Source organism: Eutrigla gurnardus (assembly GCF_963514095.1).
Source record: "Eutrigla gurnardus genome assembly, chromosome: 9".
Classification (NCBI taxonomy): Eukaryota; Metazoa; Chordata; class Actinopteri; order Perciformes; family Triglidae; genus Eutrigla; species Eutrigla gurnardus.
In genome coordinates this window covers 12,551,019-12,560,416 of record NC_139923.1, presented here as the reverse complement: position 1 = coordinate 12,560,416, position 9,398 = coordinate 12,551,019, and the positions used below count along the sequence as shown (strand labels likewise).

At 38.8% G+C, this 9,398-nt stretch overlaps 1 protein-coding gene across 1 annotated transcript; it reads left to right on the top strand.

The window, feature by feature from the left end:
- Window positions 1-109: 109 nt before the first annotated feature.
- On the top strand, window positions 110-2,598 carry LOC311018378 (histidine ammonia-lyase-like). Its single transcript, XM_084017311.1, has 4 exons — window positions 110-369; window positions 1,422-1,530; window positions 1,657-1,726; window positions 1,847-2,598. Exons 1-4 carry the CDS (start codon window positions 150-152, stop codon window positions 1,976-1,978), a joined length of 531 nt encoding a protein of 176 aa, XP_083873437.1. The 5' UTR covers window positions 110-149; the 3' UTR covers window positions 1,979-2,598.
- The last annotated feature ends 6,800 nt before the right edge of the window (window positions 2,599-9,398 follow it).

Sequence of the window (9,398 nt, the reverse complement as noted above, 5' to 3'; positions counted from 1 at the left end):
CGCCTTGGGTTCGTGTGCAAGACATTTAAATTAAACATCAACATCAGTAAAGTGAATTATATGTTACTTTATGTCCATTAATATAGATGTGGCTACGTTTTAATGTAGAACGATGAATTTCATGTAGAATATGTTTACTAAAAATAAAAATGGTGTATTTATCTGTATTCATGTCCCGTTTTAGTCAATGTTTTAGCATGAACTTTAACTCTAATCTCCTTTTCCCCTGTCTAGTTTCAGAGAATAAAGTTTTGTGTCATCCATCATCTGTGGACTCCTTGTCCACCAGTGCTGCCACAGAGGACCACGTGTCCATGGGAGGCTGGGCTGCTCGGAAAGCCCTGAGGGTCGTGGAGCATGTGGAGCAGGGTAAGGGTTGTTTTTTAAAAATCCAGGTATGATTGGATTATTCCTACTATTGATATTTTATAAAAAACTATGACAGTAATTGTGAGGCATTTCGGGATAACAATGCTGAATACTGTGATGCAGATTACATTACCGGAATATAATTGTATGTTACGTAGGTACCCTGGACTTCAGAGAGATTCTTTACACTGCTATCAAATAGACTAATCAGTCACAAGACCAAAATTACTGAATCACTAAAGAAAACATGGCTAACTTTAAAGCGAAAACAAATTGAGTTACACAATCTGCTGCATAGTTGAGTTGTATAAAGGTCAATGGTCATCAGCATCAGCAGTTTAAAAAAAAAAAAAAGATCTGATAACCACCTCACTTTTAAGCTTTGAAGTTCCAGTTCCCGTGCCACAAAAAAGTTTCAAACGAAAAAAGGATTAAAAATGGATTAAAAATATTTGCATGGTTGAAAATCAAACGTCGTTGAGTGGATTTAATTATTAGCTATAAAACTTTAGGTTAATAGAACTAAACTAAATCTCTAGCTAATAATCTTTTTATGTTGGTCCATATTCACAAGACAAAATACAATAAGATACAAAAGTAGTTGAAATATGTGATAATAGACTGAAAAACCTTAAACCTATGGTTAAAATCGACACGTTGCAAAACTAATTCAAGCTTTGAAATGACTCAAGCACCTTCAATGCGCTCCACAATCTCTCCTTAAGGAACACATAGAACCTTTCTAACTGAATCCAAACTAAGCCTTTCTAAAGCCCTAATAATATAATAATAATAATTCCTACATTATTCAATGTCATGTCACGCCGTACCTAAGATTTGGTCCAGTCCAGTATGAACCACTCTGTGTTCAGTATGCATACTGCAAACACAGAGGTGCTATCAGACGGTTTAATTTTGTGACTTTTGTTTCTTAGCACTAAAATGAGGACTTTCCTAAATAAGATGCCATTTATTACACTGTCCTTTTTTAAAATGAACTCAAAAAGTGATTCTGCATTTTGTCAAATCTAATGGATGTTGTCTGTGCTCAGTTCTTGCCATAGAGCTGCTGGCAGCCTGTCAGGGTATTGAGTTCCTCCGCCCACTTCGTACCACCACTCCGTTGGAGAAGGTCTATGAACTTGTGCGCAGTGTGGTCAAGTAAGTCAAACAGATGTGGCCAAGGTACAAAACTTTCGGTCTGAAATGATGCACAGGATAGTTAATATTTATCCACTGTTCCACTTCTGACCCCCCTCATGCTCTCCACTATTCTGCCATTAACAGACCATGGATTAAAGACAGATTCATGTCTCCAGACATTGAAGCTGCTCACCGTCTTCTACTTGACCAGAAGGCAAGTGACAAGTCTTTTTTTTACTGTGGCTGCAAAGTGTGTCAAATCTATATCCGTACAAGCTCCAAATAAACGGAAACATCGTGATTCTCAAGTAACACGTTTATATTTTAATCTCAGGTGTGGAACGTTGCCAAACCTTATATCGACAAGTATCAGACAGAGTACATCCCCGAGTCCCGCCCTGTCTCTCCCACGGCCTTCTCTCTGGAGCCTCCAGCATCACAGAGGAAGCGTGTTCGTCATGAGTGAAGACGTGTTCAATTTGTATTATTTTGCAATAACTATAATTAAAAGCATCAGTTACTGAGACGTATGACTATTAGAATCAAAGCCACCCAAAATGTTTGATTGAAGACCAATGATTGATTTGAAGATACAATGTTATTGTGACCCCCGTAGACCAAATTCACGCTTTGATTTATAACATTTTTAATCCTTGAGGGTATCTTGGTAACTTAAGAATTGGGTGTTTCTTTGGTAATTATTGGGTGTCTAACTTTCCCTACATCGCTGTGCATTAGAGTTGTATTTATACAAAAAATGTGCCTAATTTAGTTGTTATTTGCCATGACTACCTCATTCATTGTTCCACTTGCATATCCAATTGTTTTAATGATAGAGCACAAACATTCCTGTGATTAAATGTTTTGCTGGTGTAATTACATGAAATCTTAAACCATTGTCATCTGTACATTTCCATCTTAGACAACGCAACGATAAAAGTTTATTAAACTGCAATCTTTACTGGTTTGTATGATTACACAATCCCTGCTTTCTGCTCATTATTCCTGTTCTGTCCGTACATTTAGGGTTTGTTTGTGGTTGACAGAGATGACTTTACTCAACGATTACGACTTGTTTCTGGTGTGTTTTCAGGTGTAGTAGTGGTAGAAGAACTGATAGTGTTGCATTAGCAGTATATCTCTTCATCACTGTTCTGTTAATAAAATGTTGGGTAACAGAAAAAGTGGAAAGTAAGTACTGCACTATAATTTTAAGGTACTTTATATGAGTATTTGTATGCTGATTTGTACTTCTACTCCACAGCCTTTCAGAGGGAAATGTATATTTTATTTGATAAATCTTTATCTAATGTAAGTGAGGATGAGCAAACAAAAATGGTCTTCATCTGGTTCTTAAGAGCACATGTTTATAAGTAATTTAATTACCTTTCAGTCCAGTGTCTACATGCTATACACACTCAGCATAAACAGAGAAGAGTGTGCATATTTTACATTCACAGTGTTTTTGTTCCTCGTGCTGAACCTAAGGGAAGGTAGTTTAACTGAAGCTTCCAGTTAAGCAGCACCTAACTGTCCAAGCTGAGCAGCCACTCTGCCACCTCCAGGTGCTGCGTTCAACCACCTGAGGAGGGTAAAGCCTCTGTCCCAGACATGCAGAGACAGCATTGGTCAACATATTCAAAGGTTACACAAACATCACAGATAGGAGCGGAGGGGGCAGAAGTCTGCTGTGCACAGAAATAGCTTGATCCTACGACGAAGACTTTGTAATGTCATTTTGTGCCCAGCATGTCTGAACAAGCTCATTTGTGGTGTTGCAATCGTAGTCTTTTACAAACTTAATAACAGCTGCATTCAGTTTTTTCTGCATTGACTTGACTTTACAAATGCTCATCACTGAATGAAATGCAAAAAAAGAAGTGTGTTCAATAGGCTACGAAAGACAATAATATAAACCAACAGTGTCTTTGTATAAGGTAACACCAGAATGAAATATTTCTAACATCATTTCCTACAGTTTGGGCCCTTGCTAGAAGTGTTTGAGCAAAAATGTGTCCGATTTAACATGTAACTGACACCCAAATGTTCTCAGATGACACCAAACCTGTTTCAAAACATCAATTAATCTAATCAATTTAAACAAACCAATATTCCCATATAAAGTTTGCTTATGTTTGGGGGCACACTTCACAAACGTTATAATGATGCTCAGTACTTTTATTTAAGACTTACATTATTAACATCAGATGTTCATAAATAAACCATTTTAGGCGATACAATTTCTAGTGAGCCTTGTAGTAGTCTCACGTTTCACCTGGCTGTCCGATAATGGACGTCTACGCACCGTGATTGGCTGTCACATGATGGATTTCGACTTTGGATGTGCTTGCAAAAGATCGACCTGACAACATGACGGAAGTCGTGATGTGATTCACTCGGCGTGCCGTCGTTTAACCTTTAATTAAAAAAAGAAAAGAAAACGTGTCTCCTTCGAGCCGGATTCGAACCAGCGACCTAAGGATTTCAGCTTCATATGCCTCTACAGTCCTCCGCTCTACCAACTGAGCTATCGAAGGGACCATGCCGCCAAGATCCGAACGTGTGAATTTAATGTCCATGCATGGTGCACTTATTAGTGAGTTTACTGATAATTACGGAAATACACGTGACGAAAGTACGTCCACACAGCTAGCTAACGGCATTCATTAGCTTTCAATGAAAGCACATTTAGCGGTAACATTACGACGAGTGACATTAGGGCGAAGCTAACGTTGTAAATGCAGTTTCTACAGACAGCAGTGTGGTCTTAACCCTGAGTGAGATGCACAAATTACTGACTATAATATTAACTGGTTAGAAATGGATAGTGTGTGTGGTTTTGGTAATGTGTATTATGTGCTGCTTTCATAGTGTGCTGCTAAAGATCTTGGTTTAGTCCTGCTCTGTAAAACTCCTCTTCATATGCATTTATTGATCCGTCTGTAAAATGCATATCAAGATAACTGCATTTTAACTGTAAATAGGATTTATCATTCGCAAGCTTTGCTTTGCACATCAAAACCACACAAATGACTACAATTTACTGTGAACATTCCTGCATCCATTAAAATATCGACATCAGCCTTCTTTCAAACGAAATGCCACTAGATGGCAGTAATCCCCAACTTTTGGCTGGACCCGTAGAGGGCCAACACTATAAGTAAGTAAGTAGGAAGAAGACTGATCAAGTGCATCATTGGAGAATCGAGTGAACTACTTACTACATTTTTAATAGCATTAGCCATAATTAGCCTGAAACTCCTCACCAATACGATATTTAGTCAGGCAGTCAACAGGGCAACAGTGTATATTGTTACACATTAATGAAAAACAGGAAATGCTTCCAGCTTTGTAGGCTCATTTCTTTCACTGTATGACCAAAATACTGACTAATGAATGAGCTGCCATATAATGAGTGTCATTTGCTTTATAATAAGATCTTTCTAATCAAACATCTTAAGATATGAGTACGAAGTTTTAGTCTTGTAACATTTAACTCAAATGTAGTACTTTATATCACATTGACCACACACAGTCCAGCTGTTTCACCTAGTCTTGTTTCCTTGAATCAGGTCAAATAATTTCCTTTTTTGAAGTTTACTTAATTTTGAATATTTTGTGCTTCATTTCAAGACCTTCTCAGGAGTATCAGGACATTGGGGGTTTGCCAGCTGATTGCATGTAAGGAGGATTTTTCAGGTGTTGTATCACAATCCTTTTATGTATTTGTCATATTGACAGTGGAGCCTCTATAGCCTGCCAGGTATACTTTATTAATCTTGCAAGGGGGATTTCAATTTCAACCTTGAAAAGCTAATTCTGAAGAAATTGCGTAGTGATTCTGAAAAGCCAATGCTACGCTGAGTTGGTGGTTCAAATGCGTAAGGAAGTGAAGAAGTAGAAATTGTTGGAAAAAGTGGGAATGGGTATAATTAGTATGAAGGTCATTGAAAAGTTGAATAATACCAAGAGTGTTTTGATATAATTGAAGATTTTTTGAAAAGCCGATGTTACACTGCAATACTGACTTAAATGGGAAAGAAGAAGATGAAGCTGTCGGAATATTTGGAAAATGTGGGAATTGTTTTAATTTGTATGAATATCATTAACTCACTTTAATAAATGGCATTATTCCCTGTTAAGATTCAGTTATGTTCTGGTGCTTTTATTTTGGAAAACTAGGTTGTTCCCTGTTTCCCTGATACAGTGAGAGTTGGGGGCTATTATTTAACTTCCTTGTCCTGAGTTACCCTCTGTGGCTTTTATTTGGAAAAAGTGGTCCAGCCCTTGTTGCGTGTTGTAGAGCGAGTACATTAATTAGCTCATCTCAATCAGCTGTGTCTGTCTGAGAATGAGAGCAGGTTAGATAACTGACACAGTTTGGAGTTAACATGTGAGCCTATGTCGCGGTTGGTTGGCGATCCTCTAGTGTCAGGCTCCTGCAGCAGAATGGTCTTCTTGCTTCCACAGTGACGTTGTTTGAAAGAGCCAACATTTCTTCATTTTTACCTGAAATAATGAGTGAAAACTGTAATGAGAACTAAGAAAAGTATAGATTTTAAAGATTTTAAACCACGTACACGCATGTAAAAAGGTGAGAAAGGCATTTTACTAAGCTTCAAAGACAGTTTATTTCTCTAAAATACTTGAATGGGATTTGAATGTTGAATAACATCCTTAATGTATGGAAGAAGTGGAACATTTTTAAGTTTGAATGGAGTATCTACGTGAATGTTTGACTGATTAGTTAGCAGCAGAATATGAATAAAAATGTGTGAATTTGTGTCAAGTTTGAACATTCATTTGAAATGGGAAATGTTTAATATTTATAGTACCAAAGCTATGAATGAGAAAAGCAATACCATGCATGCACTATTGTTGTAATGTTTAATTGATGCGTTTTAAGTTAAATTTTTGCATAGATTTTCTACATTGAAAAATAAAAGCCCATAAAAATCATTGGAGGAATAATATTAAATGGAATGTTTGCGTGTAGAAGGCCATATGGTGTGAATGCTTCCTGCTTCCAGCGTTCACACCAACAATTTCAAACTGCAATTCCTCACATTGTTACATACCAGTGCCAAGCAAGAGATATACCACCTGCAGAATGAGCCTTTAGCCTCAATAAACCCATTGTACATTCACCAGAGAGGGGAAGTACATTCTGAGCAGATATTGGTGTCTGTGACGGGAAAAACACCACTCCTGGAAAACACCAGCATCTTCTGACAGCGCAGGTGAGTATTTCTATTCCATGCTACTTTCTACTTCCACCAAATTATATTTAGGGAGGATATATTGTTTTAATTCCAGGATTTTCATTTGAGAGCTTATTTATTTATATGTAGCTATTTTGATACTACATTTGGAAGGATCCGAGTATTTCTTCTTTCATTGAGATGTAAACTGAAAATCAATGACTGCTGAGCAGAAAAGTGACGCCAATCATTTCTTTCAGCAAGGTATATTAAAGGCTTAACGTGATGAATAGCAATGGTTGCTGTCAGGCTGCTCTCTAACAGTCTACTCACCCCAAATGGAACTAAATCCATCTTGTCCTGACCTGTCAGACAGAAAGGCAACATGTTGCATATTTAGTTGCCTCGACATACAGTACATTACGACAGACACGGAGCCTACAGCAGGGTCACGCTAGTGAGGCAGCACACATTCCTCTCATAGCACAGGCAGCCTTGAATCTACTCCATCCTTTACTGAGATTATAATCCTGTCTGTCCCTCAACTGAAGATCCACAGGGAGCTACTTAACCCCACCTGCCTGAGGTAAAAGTCTGAAGGGTGGATCTGCCAGGCATGTTGCCATCAATCATAACCACTAATAGACGGCTTAACATCTCAAACATTATGGTTATCCTCTGACTTTCAAAGGTTTCCTCCTGATGTTCTTATTCGGTAAAGGAGTACACTGAAGGAGAATGCACTGAAACGGTACAGAATGATCTCTAAATGATGGAGCTATTTTCTCTCTGCAACATTTTAGCTCGGAACAGCCCAAAGGCATCTTCATGATTAACAACTGCCAGCCGTCTTCAATCTGCCCTCAAGGTAACCATGTCTGTCACAAGCTCATGGGCTGGCCCATGTGACCCATGAACATTTTTGAAAGACCTACGCCCTCAGTGTTTTGCTATGCATAATGGAAACCAGTTTTTTCCTAATGAGCCCTGCACGATGAAGATCAAACACTCTGACATTGTGCCAACCACATCTCTGTGTCCCGTTTCCACACTGCATGCAAATACTATAAAGTGTACACTAAGTCTTTTTTTTATGGTGTGCTGGAGGTTCCACAATATTTTTTACTGTGCACTTTTGTGCTGACAGGAAATGACAGAACCATGCGTTTCCTAATGATTGTTAACCGAGCCGTTGCTGTGGAGAACTATGGCCAAATCCATTTTTTGAAATGTTCACAAATATCAAGTAAAAATGTATTTTTCCTGAATTATGTGTCTGCAGGAACATCACCTCCTTGTCCAGCTGTGAGAAATGATTCCACTTTACAACACAACGTTTCTATGTGCAAAATAGTGATTTGACTGCATCTTCACAGAATTCAACATTTGGACATAAACAATGAATTGCAGAGCTATTATTGGTTATAACTGACGAAACATGGGGGTGATCTCTCCACCCATATGAATGATGATGCAGGTGATAGAAAAACAAATAAAAAAAAAGAAAATGAAACTCAGAAATTCATGTTTAAAATGTAAAAAGTATTACCAGAGAAATTTATATTTAGTATGCAACAGGGATACAGTGAATCCTGTCACTTAACAAGTCCCATCCTCTATCCCGTCACATGCAAACACATTATTTCTGGTCTGCTCTCTCAGCTATCATCCGTCGGATACACAAGAGGAACTCACACCTGTGGTTTGTGCTATGTTTAAACATGATCACAATGCTGAAAATGGCTTTTATTCATGCCGCATGGCAGATGACATGCCACAGGTACGCTTTAACCCTCTGTGGGTTTTCCGTTTCCCTCATAACACTAAAAAATAAACCTGGGACACATCCGCCAGCCTGGTTTTTATGAACGTGAAACTCCCACAGTTCCCCTGTTTCTGTGTCCACTCTTAAAACCAGGCTTGTGCTCGGTCATCTGTTGAGTCTTTCCTGTGCACTAAAAGAGTGTGTCAAAAGGTGCCGTGAAATATAGAGTATAAACTTCCAGAAGTGCCTGGGCGGAGAGGGTTGAGGAAATGTGTGTGGAGGGGTAGTGGAGGCCTTTTCCTGTGCTAAGTAGGATAAAGAGTCTTACTACTGTCATTGTATAATATGAATAACTAATAGTGTTAATGCCAAATGAGTTAGATCAAGGGAAGAGTTGCATTTTAGGATGAATATTTACATAATATAGGCCCTGTTTCATTTTTGTGTCACTTCAGATCAAAGAAGCTGATAAAATGTGGGCGAGGGGAATGTTATGGCTAGGGAAAAGCAGACAGATAGCAGCGATAAACGTCATAAAAATGGAGGCGAAGAGCAAGCAAAGCGGTGACAGAAGGTGTTTGGAGCCTGCGGGCAAGGCACCTTCCCTCCATGCCTGGAGCATGTCTGGCTTTTTGTCTGGCTTTTACAGGAGAGTAGACAGATTACGTGCAAGGGCCGAGACGGTTCAGTGAGCTGAAGGTACAAGGTGACATGGCAGCATGAGGGGGGGGGGACCATATCCTTTTACAGTCTGGAAATAAAGCCGGCCGGTGGCAGTGGAACGGCCCCACGTCTGTCATCTTATTGGGTCATTAGATGACGAAGCCAGATGGAGGTCCAGCACCACACATTTAACATGAGAGGAGGACTCCATCCCAATATTTCATGTGTAAATGACGTAACCCCAACGTCTAACATTA

Excerpts from the sequence above, each read along its gene's own strand:
- LOC311018378 (XM_084017311.1), top strand. The coding sequence starts at position 150 with ATGGTGTATTTATCTGTATTCATGTCCCGTTTTAGTCAATGTTTTAGC. Across the intron at positions 370-1,421 it reads CGTGGAGCATGTGGAGCAGG|TTCTTGCCATAGAGCTGCTG; the intron begins GTAAGGGTTGTT and ends GTCTGTGCTCAG. Across the intron at positions 1,531-1,656 it reads CTTGTGCGCAGTGTGGTCAA|ACCATGGATTAAAGACAGAT; the intron begins GTAAGTCAAACA and ends TGCCATTAACAG.